This window comes from Lagenorhynchus albirostris, chromosome 20 (genome assembly GCF_949774975.1).
Source record: "Lagenorhynchus albirostris chromosome 20, mLagAlb1.1, whole genome shotgun sequence".
Classification (NCBI taxonomy): Eukaryota; Metazoa; Chordata; class Mammalia; order Artiodactyla; family Delphinidae; genus Lagenorhynchus; species Lagenorhynchus albirostris.
The window spans coordinates 11,797,483-11,817,510 of NC_083114.1; the positions used below are offsets into that span (position 1 = coordinate 11,797,483).

Consider the following 20,028-nt stretch of genomic DNA (forward strand, 5'->3'; position numbering starts at 1 on the left):
GGGACTTAACCAGTGATGCTCACAGGCTGCCCACGGAGGCCACAAGGAGGGGTCAGGCCAATTGGCAGTGGCCCTGGGCACTAAGTTATTAAAGTCTCCCCAGAAGTGAACAGAAATGGAGAAAGTGATATACACCCACAGCTCTTCTTGAGGAGAGCACCCTGCCTAGGTGCCTGGAAGCTTTGGACAAGCTGCCTTGGGTGGGGAGGGGACGCCAAGGGGCATGTTCAGGCATTAGAAGCTGTCACTAGAAGCTTTCTAAGGAGGGTGCCCTGGCTAACTGCAGGTCATTTCCTTAGCGGAGGGGCCTGTAAGGGGGGGCAGGAGCTGCATGGCTCAGGGCAGAAGGGACGCTGAGGCTACCAGAACCCACCTTCTCTCCAGCCTCAGCATAGTGCACCTGTCTGAAGGGGACCGAGTTATGAGCCTCCTCAGAGCAGCTGTGTCTCGGGCCTCTGTTGGACCGTTTTACAGCAGAGGACACAGAGGCTCAAGGCTGGCCGGCACTTGCACCGGGGCTTGGGGATCTTACTGGGGCCTTGGGAATGGATGGACTTCAGCTCACATTTTCTGGATTCTTCAGTAAATATTTATCGACTGTTTACCTGAGGTCACGGTTAGCCACACTCCTGTGTGGCTGTATTGGTCGTTTATGAGCTGAATTTTGATGGGTTGGTGCTGTGCTGTGCTGGTTGATCATACTATCAGTATCAGCTGGTGCTTCCTCTGTGCCAGGCCCCCCACGCTAGGCACTGGGGATGTGGCACTGAACCAAGTCCCTGCTTTCATAGAGCTGACACTATCATGGCGATGACAATGACTCAAGACTACATAGTGGCATCCCTCTGAGAGCACTAAGTATGGAGAAAAAGAAAGCCAAGGAGGGGAATAAGAGCCCTAGCCCCAGCCTGAAGGGATCAGGGGTTCTGGGCCCCGGTTGGGGTGCTAACCAGCCCTTTCCTTATCCCTCCCTCGGCCAGGGCACCAACATCGCATCGGGCAAGGCGATGGGTGTGGCAGTGGCCACGGGCTTGCACACGGAGCTGGGTAAGATCCGGAGTCAGATGGCGGCCATGGCACCAGAGCGGACGCCCCTGCAGCAGAAGCTGGATGAGTTTGGGCAGCAGCTGTCCCGCGCCGTCTCCGTGGTCTGCGTGGCCGTGTGGGTCATTAACATTGGTCACTTCGCTGATCCGGCCCACGGCGGCTCTTGGCTCCGAGGTGCTGTCTACTACTTCAAGATTGCCGTGGCCCTGGCAGTGGCCGCCATCCCTGAGGGCCTCCCGGCTGTCATCACTACATGCTTGGCACTGGGCACACGGCGTATGGCCCGCAAGAACGCCATCGTGCGGAGTCTGCCCTCCGTGGAGACCCTGGGCTGCACCTCGGTCATCTGCTCTGATAAGACGGGCACACTCACCACCAATCAGATGTCGGTCTGCCGGGTGAGTGGCTGCAGCCAGGTTGGGTATTGCTGTGTGATGTTTGGCAGGCTAGGCTCCCTCTCTGGGCCACTCCCTGACTCCTTTTTGGCCAGAGGTGGAGGAGAGAACCTGTGTGCTGCCCCATGGTGGGGAGCAGATCCAGGTTCTCATGGGGCAGAGCAGCAAAGCCTGGCTGGACATGCATCGTTAGGACCCATGGGTCACTCTGTAGGGTCCTGGCAGGCAACTGCCCATCTGTGAACCTCAGTTTCCCCATCTGAAGTTTGGGTGTGCAAGCCCTGCCAGGTAACCATAAAGGACACAGGGGAGGGTCAAGTACAGCCTGGCATCTGATCCAAGCTGGGCCTAGACCCAGGTTCGTTTTTTTCTTCTTTTTCTTTTTTTTTTTTTTAGAAATTTATTTATTTATTTATTTTTGGCTGTGTTGGGTCTTCGTTGCTGCACGCGGGCTTTCTCTAGTTGTGGCGAGCGGGGGCTACTCTTCGCTGTGGTGCATGGGCTTCTCATTGCTGTGGCTTCTGTTGTTGCAGAGCATGGGCTCTAGGCGCGTGGGCTCAGTAGTTGTGGCACGAGGGCTCAGTAATTGTGGGTTGCAGGCTCTAGAGCACAGGCTCAGTAGTTGTGGCACACAGGCTTAGTTGCTCTGCGGCATGTGGGATCTTCTGGACCAGGGACTGGACCCAGGTTCTATCCTTCACCACCGTGACTCTCTGTGGTCAACGCCTATCACCAGATGCGCCAGCTCCAGTGACCTGGGAAGGGCCCAGGCAGGAATTATTCATTTCCTGGCACTTGATCCCAGATCCTGGGCTGCTGCCCACATGCATCAGGGAGTCTGGCTGAGACTCCAGCAGGCCCCTGGGGTAGAGGAGTGGGTGGCATGACGGTGAAGCTTTTGGATTTCCCGCTCCCTAGGTCCCCCAATCACTCCTCTCCCACCCCTGCTCCCATAATCTGCCCACTGGGCCTGGGAAACCCAGGCTCTATATCTGAGACCTTAGTCCCCCACAGAAGCCCATCAGCGGCTGCCATGGGGTTGGCGGCACCAGCACGCTTTACTGCCCTGCAGCCCCTGACCTGCTAGAATCCCTAGTAGGACTTCATTTGAATAGTCCTACTAGGGGTTCTGAAATAAAGATTTGAAAAACAGAGTATAGGGAAGTCGTAGGGGCCTTACATACTGGATGATGGGCTAAGAAACTTGACTTCTCAGGGGTCTGCTGGCTGGAGGGCTGTCCCCAGGCGCAGGGAGGAAAGTGCAATGGAAGGGATGTTTACTGAGCACCTGCTGGGTGCTGGGCTGGCCATTGGCTTGGGAATGTGCAGTGAGGCCGTTTCCAGGAAGCAAGCATTAGCTCCCTGGCAGAGCTGGCTGACAGATGAGGACATGGGCTGCCCTGGGAGGGGTGAGCCCCCTGTCCCGCAGGGGCACAGGTAGGGGCTGGGCCCTGCGGGCAGGAGCTCACTCTCTGGGGACGGGGTCTGTGCCTCAGGATGCTATGTCGGTTTCCTCCCTTGGAGGTCAGGAACTCATTCCCTTGAAGGGCAAGGAGCGGCAGCTGCACTCTGATCCCACTTTCTCCACGTTACCAGTGGAGAAACTGAGGCTTAGGTGCTCCGCCAGGGGTCACATAGTGAGATGGGCAAGGACCCAGCCTTCCTGTCCCAGCTCAGGGCTCTGTCAAGCTGGCAGCTGCCCCAGAACGTTGAAGAATCTGCCATAAATCTCTCGTGGGTTTAGAGCAAAGGACAAGCCTGAACTGGACACAGCTGGGCAGGGCAGAGAGGCCCGGCCTCAGCCTGGACGCAGTACTCTTACACTTCACCTCCAAGATCCTGGGGGAGGGAAGGCCGGTACCTCCTCTGGAGACCCACAGGACACCACCCTGGGGTCAGGCTTGAGTCAGACTGGCTGCCCAGGGAGGAGGGCCTGCCTGAGCACGCCCCTGCACTCCGCAGATGTTCGTGGTAGCCGAGGCCGAAGCGGGTACCTGCAGTTTGCACGAGTTCACCATCTCGGGCACCACGTATGCCCCGGAGGGCGAAGTGTGAGTGCTCGGCGAGGGGCTCCGGTGGGCGGGGTTTCCTGGTGGGCGGAGCTATGTAGGACAGCTCTGAGAGCTGTCATTGGTGAGGCCTCTTGGGGGCCAAGAGCTGGGCATTGCCCAGGGGCTGGGACAAGGGCACCGTACTGACAGCTCTGGCTCCACAGGCGGCTGGGGGGGTGGCCTGTGTGCTGCGGGCAGTTTGACGCGCTGGCGGAGCTGGCGACCATCTGCGCCCTGTGCAATGACTCAGCGCTGGACTACAACGAGGTGGGCCCCCGCTCCCCTTCGTGACCTCCCTAGTATCCAGGCGCTCAGAGCAGACCTTGCTCCCAGAGTATCAAAGCTCGCAGGATTGGAGGTCCTGCCCCGTTGGAGTGCCACACCCCAGGAGCACTGCCATCCTTTGTCCACTCCACACTGCCACCCCTCCTTCCTCAGACTGGCTCTGGAACCCTGCTCGGGGCTCTTGGGCTGTGGGGGACTGTAATGTAAAGGGCAGAAGGGCCAGGGGTGCCTGGGGGAAGAGGTTTGGGGGACAAGACTAAGAAGTGTTTAAGGCAGAAGGCACAGCCCAGAAACTGGCATTGAATGCTCTTCCCTGTGGCTGGAGCATGTGGGAGGCCGCTCCTGCCTGTTGGGGTGGGGGCGCTTGGCCAAGTCAGTCTGATGCCCAGATGAGGGCAGTAGACAGACAGCAAAGGGTTTGGAGCAGGAGAGTGATATGGTCAGATCTGCATTCACAGAAGATCACCCAGGCTTCTGTGTGGAGGACAGAACAGACTGGGCAAGACCGGGGCCGAGGAGCCCCTTGTGGGCATCCAGGCCGGAGCAGCGCCAGCTGAGTCCTGGCTGGCGCTTCAGGGGGAGGGGGGCAGGCATGGGTTGGAGAGAGAGTTTGGAGCCCAGATCCTGGGACTTGGTGACTGGTTAGGTGAAAGAGGGAGGAGGTCAGGGTAGCCTGTAGTTGCTGTCCTGGCTGGGACTGTCATGGGAGTGGCAAAATAGGGAGGGGGAGAGGTAGCCTGAGGGTCCCCAGGGAACAGAGTCCAACAGGTAGCAGCTGTACGTGTGGGCTTGGAGCTCAGGAGAGAGGTTGCAGTGGGCTGGGTGGGCACTGGCCATCATGAGCCCATGAAGGATGGGAGAGGCCAGGGGCATATGAGGCCTCAGGGAGACGGGGGTGGACGGAAGGAGCAGGGCCCAGACAGCAGGTTTAGTAAGAGGAATCTGGTGAAGGAAGCTGAGAAGTGTGAGCAGAGGGCGATTCAGAGGACAGGAAAGGTGCATGGCCATTGATGTCAGGGGAGGAGGGAAGGGAGGAGGGAGGGTCAGGTCAGCTGGGCTGGGAAGGGCCCACAGGCCTGGCGCAAAGGACGTTACAGGTGACTGTCAAAGGGAGCTCCAGGGGGCAGGGAGCGAGTGGGAGGTGAGGCTGGGGGCCGCCCTGCCCCTCACCCCCTGTACCTGGCCCCCGCTAGGCGAAGGGCGTGTATGAGAAGGTGGGAGAGGCTACGGAGACGGCCCTCACTTGCCTCGTAGAGAAGATGAATGTTTTTGACACGGACCTGCAGGCCCTGTCCCGGGTGGAGCGAGCTGGGGCCTGCAACGCGGTGAGCAGCTTGAGGGTTCGGCCACAGGCCGCGTGGCTGGGGCTTCTGGGGCATCTGGAGAAGGGAGGGAAGGGAATGAAGTGGTGGGAGGCTTCTGGGAGGAGAAGGGCCCTCAGACCCCTAGTGAGACTGGTCTAGGGGGAGAAGAGAGGAAAAGCTGAGTGTGGGCAAGGACTCCGAGTCGGGAATTACACAGCGTGGTCAGGAAATGGCAACTTCGGGGCATTTCTGGGGCTGGAGAGGGGGAGAGAGGCCTTGAATGCCAGGGTCAGAAGAGGGTAGACAACATCGTGCAGGGAGCAAGAGGCTCTTCATGGGGCTGAGCAGCTGGCGAGGAAGGAGCCAGAGTTGCTGGCTGTGTCCCTCACGCCCTGACTCACCTGGGCCCTGCAGGTCATCAAGCAGCTGATGCGGAAGGAGTTCACCCTGGAGTTCTCCCGAGACCGGAAGTCCATGTCGGTGTACTGCACGCCCACCCACCCTGGCCTAGCGGCCCAGGGCAGCAAGATGTTTGTGAAGGTGGGCCTGCCTGACCAGCCTGGGGCCTCTGGAGAGCCAGAGCCTGCAGCGGTGGGAGACTGGGGGAGGTGTGAGGCCCTCTGTCAAAGCGACGACTCCATAACAAGGGTGGTCAGCCTGCCACGGGGAACTGGGAGTGGGATCCCCATGTGGGGCAGATAAAGCCAGGGCCAGATGCTGAGGCCTGTCCCGCCCTGGGGTCCCAGCTCTGGGCTGAGAGGCACTGCCTGGCCACATGACCTTGCGGTCACCGTACCCCCGTGTGGGCCTCGGGCTCCCCATCTGAACAGCAGGTCAGGCTGGCAGGTCTTGGAACCCTCTTGCTTCTGATAGGGAGCGTTGAGGTGGTTGGTATGCAACTCTGGTGCTTTGTGTTTTGGAAACCGAGACCCACGTTCCCATCCAGACCCCCGTTCACGTCTTCACGCGCAGTGGAGGGTTTTAACCTCTTTGGAAATGACAAGCTTCTGTACTGGGAGCTTGGGCTGCCGATAAAACCTAGCATTTGGAGTGCCCTTTGAGGAGGGGGAGGAGGCACTGATGCAGGATTCAGAGGTTCTTCCCAGGCCTCGGGCGAGATCTGGGTTGAGACCCCAAGGCCGCTGAGTAGCCCGGCACCCCCAAGACCACCTTCCCAGAGCCACACCGCACACACCCTCAGCAGGGCTCTGTTCCTGGTCCCGCTGCCGAGCACCCCACAGAACTGGGATCCCGGTAGCAGCAGGCTGGCAGGGAGGCAGGGCCTGCAGGAGGGCTGCCATTCCCACCCCATCCCCCAAAATGCTGCAGCAGGCCTTCTCAGCTGCAGGTTGGTGAGGGGAGGGTGCCTCTGCCTGGGCTTCACACGGTGTCACACCCTGTGTGAGCCCCCTTCCCTCTGGGCTTTCTCACAGTGGGGCCTAATTGGTTCCCTCTCCGAGCTTCCAAAGAATGGATTCTGGTCTGTGCCTTGCTGTGTGTCCCCTTGGGTGACCTTTCCCCGTATCTGGGCCTCAATTTCCTCTGTTAGGCAGGAGGGAGGGAAGGGGTCCTGACAGACGGACTTGTCTCCTCCCCTACCCCACGCGGCAGGGGGCACCTGAGAGTGTGATCGAGCGCTGCAGCTCAGTCCGCGTGGGGAGCCGCACGGTATCCCTGAACACCACCTCCAGGGAGCAGATTCTGGCCAAGATCCGGGACTGGAGCTCAGGCTCGGACACACTGCGCTGCCTGGCACTGGCCACCCGGGATGCGCCCCCGAGGAAGGAGGACATGCAGCTAGACGACTGCAGCAAGTTTGTCCAGTACGAGGTGGGTGCTGGCCCCAGGGCTGGGAGCCATGTGTCCGCCTGCGGTGCTGGGCAGGTGGCAGTCTGAGGATGGGCCCAGGCCCTACTCGCATCTGCCCCCTCCCTGCAGACGGACCTGACTTTCGTGGGCTGCGTGGGCATGCTGGACCCTCCGAGGCCCGAGGTGGCTGCCTGCATCTCACGCTGCCACCAGGCGGGCATCCGTGTGGTCATGATCACGGGGGACAACAAAGGCACGGCTGTGGCCATCTGCCGCCGGCTTGGCATCCTCAAGGACACAGAGGACGTGGCGGGCAAGGCCTACACGGGCCGAGAATTCGATGACCTCAGCCCCGAGCAGCAGCGCCGCGCCTGCCGCACGGCCTGCTGCTTCGCTCGGGTGGAGCCCGCGCACAAGTCCCGCATCGTGGAGAACCTGCAGTCCTTCAATGAGATCACCGCCATGGTGAGGCCACGAGACGGGAGCCTGGGGAAGGTGGCGAGGGTGGGGGCGAGCACTTGCCATAAGCCTTGGGAGGAGCAACCCGGGCAACCGCTGCTTCTGCTTCATCCTTATTTTTCCCAACATTTTATTACAAAACATTTCAAACACGAAGAGAAGTCAAAATGATTTTTACAGTGAATGCCTATAAATATCCACTATCTAGATTCTATAAATAACATAGTTATATTGGCTTTATCACGTACCTATCCCTCTACCCATCCTTCATCCATCTTTTCTTAAATGTGTTTCAAAGTTGCAGACATCAGTACACTTTTCCCCCACACGCGCTAGGGAACATTACCGTCAACCCGTGAAGTTCCCTTATGCTCCTTCCCATTTTTTTGCATCATAGATTAGTTTTGCCTCTCCTGGATTTTCATGTGAGTGGGATCATACAGCATGTGCTTTTTTGTGTCTGGCTTCTTTCCTTTGAGGTTTACCCATGTTGTTGCAGGTATCAGTTACACGATAGCTTTTTTACTGTTCAGTGGCATTCCATGGTGTGAATATACCAGAGTCTCTTTTAAAGATTTATTTATTTATTTATGTATTTGCTTGTTTGTTTGGTTGCGCCAGGTCTTAGTTGCGGCAGGCGGGCTCCCTGGTTGCGGCTCACGGGCTCCTCCTTAGTTGCGGCTCCAGGGTTTCTTAGTTGTGGCATGCGAACTCTTAGTTGCGGCATGCATGTGGGATCCAGTTCCCTGACCAGGGATCGAACCCAGGCCCCCTGCATTGGGAGTGCAGAGTCTTATCCACTGCACCACCAGGGAAGTCCCATCCACAGTCTCTTTATCCATTCACCTCTGGATGGACATTTGGTTTGGACCGAGTTTTTGTTCTGTCTCATTCTTGATTGTTGACCTCTTCATCAACACTGAACTGATTCTCAATCTCAGCCTCAACCCTGACTTGGCCTCAGTTTATAATCTTGACTTCCAGCCTAACCCAGTCCTTTACCTTGACCTTAATCCTGACCTGTGGCTCAGCCTAGACCTGGATAATGAGCTGAGCACCAACCTCGACTTGACTACAGCTGTAACCTTGTTCTTGACCTTATTTTGATCTTCACACTGTGTCCCTGACCTTGACCTTGACCATCTTAAACTGATTCTTTAGTCTGAGCTCAACCCTGATATGGGTTCCAGTCTTGACCTGGACCCTGATCTGATCCCTGACATTGATCCCCCCCACAGTCCAATACTTTATGTTGACCTCAACTTTTATCTGGCCTTCAGTCTTGACCTCGACTCCAACTTCTACCATGACATTGTTCCTGATATGGACCATAGCCTTGACTTGACCTCTACCTTAATCTAATTTTTTTATCTTGAAAGGAGTCCATTCTTGACCCTGCTCTTCACTTTGGCTCCAGCCTTCCCCTTGACTACAACACCTAACCGACCCTTGACCTGGGCCATGACCTTCACCTCATTCCTGACTTGAGCTTACCTTTGTCCTTAATCTCAATTTCATCTTCTACCCCACATCCCACCTGAATTTCACCCCTGCTCTCGGCATTGACTCACCCTCATCCCTGTCCCCACCTCACCATTCTCTCTGATCTTTGACTTGATCTCCTCAATTTTGTCCTTATCTGCACTCCTTGCCTTCCCCTTAGCCTCATCCCCAGATCAGTTTCTAGGCTCATGACCTCACCATTTGTTCTGTCCAGCTGTCTGCTTCTTCGGGGACATCCCCTAAACTTGGTGATAGGCTGAGTTGAAGGGAGTCAGGGAGGTAGAAGGGAAGTTTCTCAGGCATGAACCTACCTAACCTGACCCTCAGACTGGAGACGGGGTGAATGATGCCCCAGCCCTGAAGAAAGCGGAGATCGGCATCGCCATGGGCTCCGGCACAGCCGTGGCCAAGTCAGCGGCAGAGATGGTACTGTCAGATGACAACTTTGCCTCCATCGTGGCTGCAGTGGAGGAGGGCCGGGCCATCTACAGCAACATGAAGCAATTCATCCGCTATCTCATCTCCTCCAATGTTGGCGAGGTCGTCTGGTGAGGCCCTGTGTTCCCTCCTCCCAGCCCTCTGGACCAGCTCTGCATCCCTAAGACTGCATCCCTAAGAAATGCCTGTTCCTGGGATGGGGCTGCAGGGATGGAGGGACCCGTGCCCTGCCCTGGAAGGCTGGGGCCTTCCAGAGTCCCACCTCAGGGTGGGGAGGGATGGGGACACCTCATCATTCTCCAGAGGCCCTGATGCACCTCAGCCCCTGAGGTGGTGCCTGAAAAGTCCCCTGTCATCCCTCCAGCCGTGACCTTCTTCCCACTTTCAGAGTCCTGCAAGATGGGAGAACTTGCTTCACCTTTGGGCAGTAATGTGTTCGTGCATGTGTGTGTGTGTGTGTGTGTGCACACATAGGGTATATGCCTGAGTGAGAGGTGTGTGTACGTGTGTGCATGTGAGTCCTTGTTCATCTTTTCGCATGAGGATTTGTGCTAGTGTGTAATTGGGTACGCACTTAGGTTCACATGTGAGTGATGCCTGTGGAGAACGGTGAACACGTTTGCCTGGCTATGTAAGAATTCTGCATCTCTGCACGTCGGGGCAAGCATGTAGGTGTTTGCTTGTGTTTGTGGGATTGTGTAACCTGTGCTAGGTTGTTGTACACATCTGTGAACAAATGTGTATATGTTTCAGGCATGCACTGTCCACATGTGTGTGTGTGTGTGTGTGTGTGTGCGCCCTAGAGAGGACTTGTGTCCTCAAGAGGAGAGGCCTAAAAGGCAGGTCTGTCCAGGCGCCAGAGCCGGGACTGGGGGGGCAGGGGTGGCCCAGTGTGAGGCGGGGCTGCTGTGGAGACAGTGCAGGAGCTCCTGGGCCTGGGGTAAGAGTAGGAGCTGTACCCTCCATTTGCTGGGGCTAGAGCCCATGACTCTGGTTCCAGCATCTTCATCACAGCAATTCTGGGCCTGCCCGAAGCCCTGATCCCTGTGCAGCTGCTCTGGGTGAACCTGGTGACGGATGGCCTACCTGCCACGGCCCTGGGCTTCAACCCACCAGACCTGGATATTATGGAGAAGCGGCCCCGGAACCCTCGGGAGGCCCTCATCAGTGGCTGGCTCTTCTTCCGATATCTGGCTATTGGAGGTGAGTGGGGCCCCAGTCTTCAGTGCGGTTCCTGGAGCTTCCTAAGACCCTTATATCAGTTACACTTGCAAACTACAGACCAGTATGACTCAGCCTGGCTTATGCCAAGAGAAACTGTGTGGGCTCATGTAACTGAAGAGATTAGATCATGCCTCAGGCATGGCTGGACCCAGCCCTCAGACAGTACCATTGGCATATTTTGGCTCTGCCTCAGCTCCATTCTCATGCAGGTGCTCCTTGGGGTGGCAGGATGGCTGCCGTAGCTCCAGCCCTTGTACTTGCCCCATTACAACCTCAAATAAAGCAGAAGAAAGAGCGTTTTGTCCTATTACTCCTGCAGTAGTGTGCAAACCACATGGCTCAGAAAGGGAGAGAGTGGTTCCAGCGAATTATTAGGAAGGGGAAACGGATACCAGAAAACCAGAGGTGTCCACTATAACCAGTTTTCTCCTGCCCTCCCCACAGTGTACGTTGGCCTGGCCACAGTGGCTGCTGCCACCTGGTGGTTCCTGTATGATGCCGAGGGACCTCAGGTCACCTTCTACCAGCTGGTGAGCAAGGGATGGCCAGGGAGCCTGTTGGGGGCACCTGGGAGGTAGAACTCACAGCCCAAGTTGTTGTTGGAGTTCCAGGGGAAAGGAGTCCAGAACCCCACGGGTGCCAGTGGCTGTCCCGCCCCACCCCCCCCACTCCTCACATATAGACATCCACCACCTAAAGAGACAAGCTCAGAAGCCACAGGAAGCCTAGAGACGGCAGCACAGCCCCCGAGCCAGAGAGGAGGCTACTTCCTCCCCCAATCATTTAGTTACAGGGGGACCAAGGGGCTTAACTGCCCAGAAGTGTCTTACCTTTACTGGGAAACTGCCCAAACAATTGAGGGCTCAGAGGTAGGAGCCCCTAAATGGTGGAACTTCAGGCAGAGGGTCAAACTGGAGCAATTGACAGTGGACGGAAGGAATCTGCCGGGCTCCCCACTTTCATAACCAACATGTTTCTCGGGGAAGGGACCCTCTGACCTCTGGAAGTCACCTGGCTGGCAGGTGCACACCACGGGCCGGGCTTGGCTCAGCCATGCTCTGGAAGCAGGCAGGGAGCCCCACCTCAGCTGCTGTCTGTCAGTCTGTCCTTCTGTCTGAGCAGCCAGTGCATATCCTTTGCTTGAAAGAACCTTCGCGGCAATTCCGGCAAAGCCAGTTGTGGGTTTCTCATTTAAAGGGGAGAGAGGCGGGTATGTGGAATTTCCTTCCTCTGACTGTGCCTGACTTTGCTACTTTCCTGTAGGTAGAAGAGCTCAAGAGAGGGACCCTGACTTCCTGGCCACTCTTGGGAGTGTCAGGGGAGTACAGTCTTCCCCACCCTGAGGGCAGCGTGAGGGCTCTTTCAGGGGTTCACACCTAGGTAGAGGCAGCCTGGGGATGCTTTCCTCCATCCACCAGCCCTCAAGCACATGGGGCTCTCCCTCCTGGCAGCAGTGAAGAGCATGGGCCCAGACCCTTGTCCCAAAGGCTGGTGGCCCCGCAGCCCTTGGCAGATGGCTCAGACCAGCCTCAGGCACCTGCTCCTGTAGCTCCTGTGGGGGCAGCAGCTGGAGAGTGGGGATGTGCCAGCCATCCCGCTGCTGCCTCCTTCCTGCCCTGCCTCTGTTACCATCCTTTGTGCTGTGGATCCCCTGGGGTCATGCTAGACACACATCCCATGCCCACTACCAGTCAGTCCCCAGTCCCCTTGGTGCCACCTTCCCAACTGTCCTCAGGTCATTCCATTTCTCATTTATCACTTGGTTAAGAAACAGCTATTAGGCACTGACTCTGTGCCAGGCACAAATTGTTAGGGCGATGACAGTGGCCGAGCCGGCAAAGGCTCTGCAAAGAGCGCACAGTCCGGTGGGGGAGAGAGCCACGGAAATGGGCAGTCACATTTCACAGTGAGAAGTGCTTCAGCAGAGAAAAGGCAGGTGGCTGTGGAACTCAGAGATGGTCAAGAGGTAGACCCAAGAGAACTTTCAGCTCCAGGTGCTGCAATTTCAGGAGAAGTGCCCAGAGCCCCCTTTCATTCCCGGAGGAACACTGAGTAAAAGCAGCAGAGTGGATCCTGGATCCTGGCTGCCCAGGTTCCCACCCTGGTTCCATCACACACTAGCTGTGTGATTTTGGACAGGCTACTTAACCTCTCTGTTGGTTTCTTCATCCATATAAAATGGATAATAGACCCTGCCTCATAGGGCCAAGATGACTCAATACTTACAAAGTGCTTAGACCAACAGCTGGCACATGGGAAGAGCTATGTAAGTGTTAAGTTAATGAAACCCAGAGTGGGCCTTGCAGGTGAAGGTGAATAGGAAATAGCCAGGGAGGCAAAGGGAAGGAGTAGGCAGAACAGTGGCTTCCCCCAAAGAAGCAGCCTCCCCACCCCTCGGGGGCTGCTCACCATGCATCTGTGAGGCAGAAGTTCCAGCCCTGAGCACCTTCTAATAAACAATGTAGGAGGCCACACTGTGACCCACGACCTGGGGACAATGCGTGTGTGGCAGGTGCTCACGGCTGAAACCCAGGAGGTCTGAACTGGGCAGGGCCTTTGTCTATGGAAACACCTCCGTGTTTCAATCCTGTTTGTATTTTCTTCCCGTGCACGGGCATAGGGATGCAAGCACACACATGCCCGAGTGGGAGGCGTGTGCACTGCGTTTGTGGGTACAGGCATGTGCAAGGTCCTTACCATTAAGGGCTGGAGGTGGGGCCTGACGGTGGTGACACAACTCGCAAGAGCATTTGGTCCTCTTGATCAGTGGGTGGGTTCAAAGTTTAGGACATTTTCTCTGGCCTGTGATCAGTGCCAAATAAAAACATGCACTTGTCCCAAATACCGGAGCTTGGTTTTTGGAGAAATCCCCACTGTTCGTTTAAATAAGACTCTCCATCTCTTTGTTAAAATAAGAAATCTAGCCAAGCCATAGCCTTTTATAATTTTGCATTCTGCACGAGAGAGGGAAGTGCCACAGCCCCTTCTGGCTGACAGAGTCGCCTTACCCGCATTTTTGCCCGGGGGGAAATGAGGGATGGATTTCCTGGACAGGAGGTCAGACAGCTGGTCACCTTACAGATTTCTCTTTGAGAGTTATTTTCACAGCATATGTCCCCCGCGCCCCATTTCTGAACTTTTAGCTTAAAGGATCACTGTATTCAGATGAGATTCCAGAGGCCAGATTTGTATTGTTGGAGAACAGAGCTGTTGAACGGTTATGAACGTTCATGCTTATCCCCGTGGTGCGGAAGAGAACAAGACGGAAGTTCTCACGAGCGTCCTCAGTTCAGCATGTTATTACAGCAGATTCTGTGAGCCAGGTTTATGGGCAGGAAGAAAACTCCCCTGGGGCTGCAGGGGCAAGGGCCACTTCCCTTATTGAGCCCCGAGAGCTCCCTGTTAATTATGAAGAAGCCGTGCAGCAAGCCTGCACCTGGCCATGAGTTAGGCCACGTCATAAGCAAAGGGCAGGTCTGGTAGAGCTCCATTTCAGCAGCAGAAGTGGAGGGAGGTGTGAATGGAATCTTACTTAATAATCATGACTAGGGCCCCAGTAACCTTCCTCTTCTACCCACCAAGGGTGAACTCTGTTCAAGTATAATTTTACTGATCAGTTTTCATATGCGTTTACTCATGTTACTCTGTGGCCTCAGTTAATCACCGCCTGCACTCCTGTACCTCGGATACTCAGGCCCCCACCCCCTGATTCCAGGGCCCCCTGCCGTCCATCCGCAGCCTAATGCCAGCTGCTCCCCCTCCGTCCCACCACCCCCCTGCCCCAGAACGGTCTGCCCTTCTCCCTGGCCCAGTGCAGCCCCTCTGTCCCCATCCTGGGAGAGCAAGCACCCTCCCTGGACCCTCCCCGCGGCAGTGCTGGCTGTATTGAGTCCTCAGATGTGAGCGGAGGGTGAGGGCGGAGTGAGGTTTCCCTCTTCCCATGCCCTGGCCCCGCCCCTGACCGCTGTTCTCCCTGCCACCACCCCACCCCACCCCACCTGGGGGCCCTCAGAGGAACTTCCTGAAGTGCTCAGAGGACAACCCACTCTTTGCCGGCACTGAATGCGAGGTCTTTGAGTCACGCTTCCCCACGACCATGGCCTTGTCTGTGCTGGTGACCATTGAGATGTGCAACGCCCTTAACAGGTGGGCTGGGCAGAGGGACCTGGAGAGGGTGTTGAGGGATGGGGGCTGAGGGTCAGTGGGGCCCAGAATTGGGGTCAGAGGTGTCCAGGAGTGCGGTCTGAGGTTTCGGGGGTCCAGGATTGGGGTCGGGGGGTCAGAGGGTCCAGAAGAGGGTTCTGAGGGCCCATAGGGGCCCAAATTGGTGGACCTGCTGATGGAGGTCTGAGGAAACAGAGGGGCCAGGATTGGGTCTGAGGGGCAGAGAAAGGGCGTCCAAGCCCCAGCATAGGCCCCTGGGGGCTGAGAGGGCAGCAGTGACATCCACCTTCCGGCGGCACTGGCCTCCCAGAAGCTCTCCCGTCCTTAAAGGGCAGTGCCGAGGCCCAGACCACCTGCTGCATCTCACATGGGGGGGCGGGTGGGTGACCACGGCGGGGCCTGCCTGCATCCTGGCCTGAGGTGAGCGCCCTGTGCCCTTGGCAGCGTCTCGGAGAACCAGTCACTGTTGCGGATGCCGCCCTGGCTGAACCCCTGGCTGCTGGTGGCTGTGGCCATGTCCATGGCCCTGCACTTCCTCATCCTGCTTGTGCCGCCCCTGCCTGTGAGTCTCCATCCAGCCCTGCTCACCTTCTCGGGCTCCTGGGGTCACAGGGTCCTAATTCTCCTCTGATGCTAGGCCTTTCTGGGCCTGTTCGTGATGGAAACTGCCTGGGGGGTGTGATGGGGGGGGGGTCTGATGGTGCTCTGTGACTGCAGCCTGTGTTGGGACCCTGGCCAGCCACTGTCCTCCAGATGTGTCCCCCACTTTGGGACCCTCCCCCCAGACTTGGGGAACAGAAGAGGTGGGGAACCTTCCCAGGCTGGGGCAGGAGGAAACCTGATGCCCTTTCCCAGTGCAGAAACCCTCCCACTTCCCAACAGAACAGAAGGATTTGGTCCTCTGGGTGAGGGCAGGGGAGAGCACCTCAGGCAGAGGAAACAGGGGGGACACATCTGGAGGTGGGACCTTGAGAGGCATCTCAGACGTGCTCGTGAAGAGTCCACTGTAGTCCGGGTGTATGAAGCAGTGGATTTGGGGGGCTCTGGGCACTCCTTCCTTTAACCAGAACTACCCCGCCGCAGCTCATCTTCCAGGTGACCCCACTGAGTGGGCACCAGTGGGTGGTGGTGCTCCAGATATCTCTGCCTGTCATCCTGCTCGATGAGGCCTTCAAGTACCTGTCCCGGAAGCACGTGGATGGTGAGTGAGAGGCCCCAGACCCTCCCCACCCTGCTCGCCTCCAGCCCGCCTCCCTGCCCACCCCTGCTTCCAGGCTGCAGTGAGTGTCCACAGGGTCTTGCACTGCAGGGGTTGGGGCCCTGGGCTCACTGGGCCGCCAGCGGGAGCACTGCTCAGAGCCACGCAGCTTCGCTTTCTTCACTTGCCACCAGCCCTGCACAGCCAGGCCTGCTGTGCCCTCCTCTGGGCCTTGCTTGGCCTCTGACTTCCCTGAACCGGGCCTGATCTTATGCAGGCATTCTCAGCACAGTCTCCCAGGCGGTTCTCTGTTTCTGAGTTCACAGCTCTGGGTCTGCCTGAACCCGGGAATGGAGGACAGAATGGCAGGGTTGGCGTGGGGGGCGGTGAGTGGAGGAGCAGGCTGGGGCACGGTGTCCACCTGCCTGCCTCTGCCAGGGGCTCAGAGCGTGGGTGATTCTGACCCTGCCCGAGCTGCCCAGAGAGGGAGGAGGCAGGGGTGAGAAAGTCCCTGTTCCTGGGAGTTTGAGCCAAGGCTGTAGGTCTGTGGCCAGGCTGCTGTTGAGGGCCCCGGGTTAGGCCCAGAGATGGCTGAGGCCTGCTCTGGAGCAGCTGGGTCCTTGAGGGCCACCTCTGGCAGGAATGTATCCCGGGCCCAGGGGAGGGTGCCAGGGCGGGGTGGGGGTGGGGGGCATAAACAGATCACGTGCCTGTCATTCCGCAGGGGCCAGGGCAGCCGATCAGCCCCCATCTCCCATGCTGGCCAGCCCTCCCAGGCACTGCAAATATTTTATGTTATTAAAAAGGCTAAAACAAGTTGGCCTCCTCTCTCTGGAGAAGCTGGCCCACCGCAGGTCTGTCCAGAGGGTGGCCACACACGTGGCAGGGGGAAGGGGGCTCAGCTGAGGGTAGAGGTGGGTGCTTGGTCAAAGCAAGGTCTGTTGGAGCCCACAGGTTGGGGGTGGGGAAGGGGGAGCCAAGCCAGACAAGGCATTCTGCCCCGGCATGGTTCTCTCGGGCCCACCCTCAGGGCGCTTCTGGGGAGGTGAAGACAGGGAAATGGCTCTGTCACCTGAAACTCCGTCTGCAGCAGCCCCAGCTCTGGCTGGAGCACAGGGCTGGGCCACCAGGAAGGCTGCCGGCCAACCTTGACCACACTAACTCACCTGCAAAGTCCCCCACATCCTCCGGGGGATGTGGGCACCTTCGTCTTTAAGAGCTTTCCCTAGCCAAGAGGTTCCGTGTCTTCTCGAGAAAGCTGAAAAGTGAGAACGTTTCTCAGCCAATGGGAGAAGCCTATGTCTTGGGCACTGTTCCAGTGCTGGCTACTGGATGATGGAGGATTTGGCTTGGGTGGGGTAGAGGAGCGGGCCCCTAGCAGGACCGGGTAGGTTGGAAGGACTGGGGAGGGAGCAGCCCCTACTGGGCCAGGGTTGGGGGTGGTTTCTAGAAGAGGTGGGGTTTGGGCAGAGGTTTGAAAGGCGAGGATTGAACTTGGTGGAGAAGAGGCTGGGCTCGAAAGGCTTGGCCTCTTTAGTGGAGCTGGGGCTTGGAGTGCAGGGTAGAGGGCTGAGGCCAGAGTGTGGCAGGGGCCTCGGATACCAAGGTAAGGACCCTGGACGTTATCCTCAGGTCAGAGGGAGCCACAGAAGGGTGGAAGCATGGGAGGGACTGCGGTGACCATGGAGGGTAGATGGGAGCGAGACTCAGGGCAGGGAGGCTGGTGGGCCTTGTTAAGCTGGTTTGGGAGGGAGACACTGAGGCCCAGCCCAGGGTAAGCTGGTCCCGGAAGATGCCTCCACCTCCACCATTAACCTGAGATGTTGACTGTGGTCCTGGTGAAGCTCGGCTCGTGAGGGTGGTGCTCTGCTCTCAGGAGTGGCCATGGGACCCGCAGGACGGACACAGGCTGGGTATCTGTGGCCACATCTGAGAGGTGGGGTGGAGTGTGCCCGCTGGCAGCCCAGGCAGCTATGGCCTGTGCAGCCGCAGTCCCTCGGGCCTCCTAAAGGCAGACAGGGCAGGGGTGAGACAGGGGCCTCTGTTACGTTCCCAAGCCAGCCTGGTGGCCTTTTAGGGAAGTTTTGCTGAGGCCTGATGCTCGTGGCTTCCCCATGATTTACGAGAGATGTGTCCTGGGAAGAACTGTGGATGCTGGGTCAGTCCCGGAGGGTCAGGGGCAGGGGCCTCTTACCCGACCTCAGCTGTCAGGCGGAGGCCTGTGGGCCAGGCTGAAGGGAGTGGAGGCCTGGAGAGACTGAGTGGGGACCGATCTGGGAGGGTTCAGGATATGGGGCAGGTTTGGAGTTTATTCTGATGGCAGTTGGGGAGCCATTGAAGGGAGTGATGGGCTAGATCTGTAGTGTGATGCCAGGGACAGGAGGTTGTTGGTGAGAGGCCTTGAGCCCTGGTGGGGGCAGTGGAGGAAGAGAGATGAAGGTGGTGAAATAGCAGCCCTGGTATGTGGGATGGGCAAGGAGTAAAGGATGGCCAGCGTTTCTGGACCTCATGATGGTAGGTAGTGGTTCCCCAAACTGGAAACCAAGAGGGTAATGTGCATCAGATGCTCTGAGGGAGTTGATGGAACATGTGGGGTGAAGGAAGCTCCAGGGACATCCAGGGGGTGTAGCGGGGCTGGGGGCCGACCGAGAGATGCCATGGGAGAGTGGGGCTGTCCCAGGGAAAGAGGAGGACAGAAGGAACCAGTGTGGATGTGTGCTCTCCTACGTACATCTTAACACGCTCTCGGGTTTTCTTCCAGAAGAGAGTGCCGGGAGCAGAGTGGAGTTTCCAGTGTGTACCTCAGAGTGATGGTGCCCAAGCCTTCGCCCCCCGAGCCCCCCCTGCCTGCACGCTCACCTGCTTGCTCACTGGGCCCTGCTGAGGTCGGGGCGGCCACCTCCAGGCCCATCCCGGGGTCTCTGTCCCCCTCCCATCTCCCTGGGGGCTCTGTAATTCAGGTCTCTAGGACCCTCCTGGGCAGTTCATCCCTGAAGCTGTGGCCCAGGAGCTACAGCCCGGGCGGGGCCTGCCCAGAAGCCCACAGCAGAGCCCTCCTCCCCAGATCCACAAGGGCGCTCAGGAGTCTGCTTCCCCTTCCTTGGACGCAGGTGACCTGCATCTCTGCATAGACAGAGCTCTCCTGGGAGCCACTCTGGCCTCTCCCTCAGTGCCTGGGCTGGGGCCTGGTTGGCCTGGGGTGAAGCGGGGACAGCCAGGCCCAGCTGTGCACAGCGAGGGCAGACAGCCCCCTCCACTCTGCTTCCACGGAGTCAGCTCCCGAGGGCTTGCGCCTGTTTGTGTTTATGTGTGCAGGGGGTGGAAGGCTCAGAGAGAGGGACACGGGAGCGGGGGAGGGGGGCAGAGCAAGGCCCTCCTTTCCTGGGAGATGGCCAGCCTGCCTGCCGCAGCTCGGCGCACCCCCAGGCTCAGGTTTCTCTGTTCCAAGCCGACAGAGCACGCGCCGTCTTGGTGCTGCCTGCTCTGCCAAGCGGAGGACGATTTGCCTTCTGCGTCCCTGGCGCCCGAGACCCGAGCCGTCCTCGGGTCCCTGACCACTGCGCCTTGACACCCTGACCCAGCTCCTGGCCGCGTCAAGCTCTGCACGGCTGCGTGATCCTGAGTCCCCACACCCATGGGCCGAAAGGACGTCCTGAAGAATGGTTAGCTACCCAAGGGCACGTCTGCTCCCTCCCTTCCGATGATGGGAAAAGAGCGTTTGCGGGACACGAGTGTTCTCTTCACTCAGCTTTTGCCCCTCCAGCGAAAATTAGCTAAGAGCAGAAGAAGCAGTGAGTAAATGGCCGTGCGTCCTCGCCCCTCCTAGAGGGTGTACAAAGCGATTATTTTATGTGTAAATCAAGACCTGCATCCCTGTCCTGGTCCCCAGAATCAAAAGGCCCCCTGGGCCCGCCTTGCAGACAAATGGGCTCCACGTTCAGTAGCCCCTCCGCCCACACTTCCGCCCTCCCCTCTCTCGAAAGTGAGAGAATCAGAGTTGGGTGGGACTTTCCTGGAGCCCCCAGAGATTCTCCTGCATCTTTCCTGCTGGGGGAACGGAGGTCTCGGAAGGGGGCAGGGCCCTGTACCCACCTGCTGACGTGCAGTCTGGTAGAGAAATAAAGGTTGAGTGTCTGGGGCAACAAGGGCCA

At 58.0% G+C, this 20,028-nt stretch overlaps 1 protein-coding gene across 7 annotated transcripts in view; it reads left to right on the plus strand.

Annotated features, from left to right (window-relative positions):
• Positions 1-20,028, plus strand: part of ATP2A3 (ATPase sarcoplasmic/endoplasmic reticulum Ca2+ transporting 3) — a 48,527-nt gene that overhangs the window by 23,060 nt on the left and 5,439 nt on the right. For 3 of the 7 annotated variants that reach the window (XM_060133673.1, XM_060133679.1, XM_060133674.1), the window contains 14 exons: positions 981-1,445; positions 3,405-3,493; positions 3,658-3,760; positions 4,972-5,103; positions 5,497-5,622; positions 6,694-6,912; positions 7,021-7,356; positions 9,181-9,401; positions 10,292-10,494; positions 10,960-11,045; positions 14,528-14,661; positions 15,124-15,241; positions 15,763-15,880; positions 19,326-20,022. In XM_060133673.1, coding sequence (XP_059989656.1) covers positions 981-1,445; positions 3,405-3,493; positions 3,658-3,760; positions 4,972-5,103; positions 5,497-5,622; positions 6,694-6,912; positions 7,021-7,356; positions 9,181-9,401; positions 10,292-10,494; positions 10,960-11,045; positions 14,528-14,661; positions 15,124-15,241; positions 15,763-15,880; positions 19,326-19,453 — 2,478 coding nt within the window. In that variant the 3' untranslated portion in view covers positions 19,454-20,022. Of the gene's footprint in view, positions 1-980; positions 1,446-3,404; positions 3,494-3,657; positions 3,761-4,971; positions 5,104-5,496; positions 5,623-6,693; positions 6,913-7,020; positions 7,357-9,180; positions 9,402-10,291; positions 10,495-10,959; positions 11,046-14,527; positions 14,662-15,123; positions 15,242-15,762; positions 15,881-16,601; positions 17,112-18,638; positions 20,023-20,028 lie in introns of those variants that run through there. The other 4 variants (XM_060133677.1, XM_060133678.1, XM_060133680.1 and 1 more) reach the window with 4 other exon arrangements.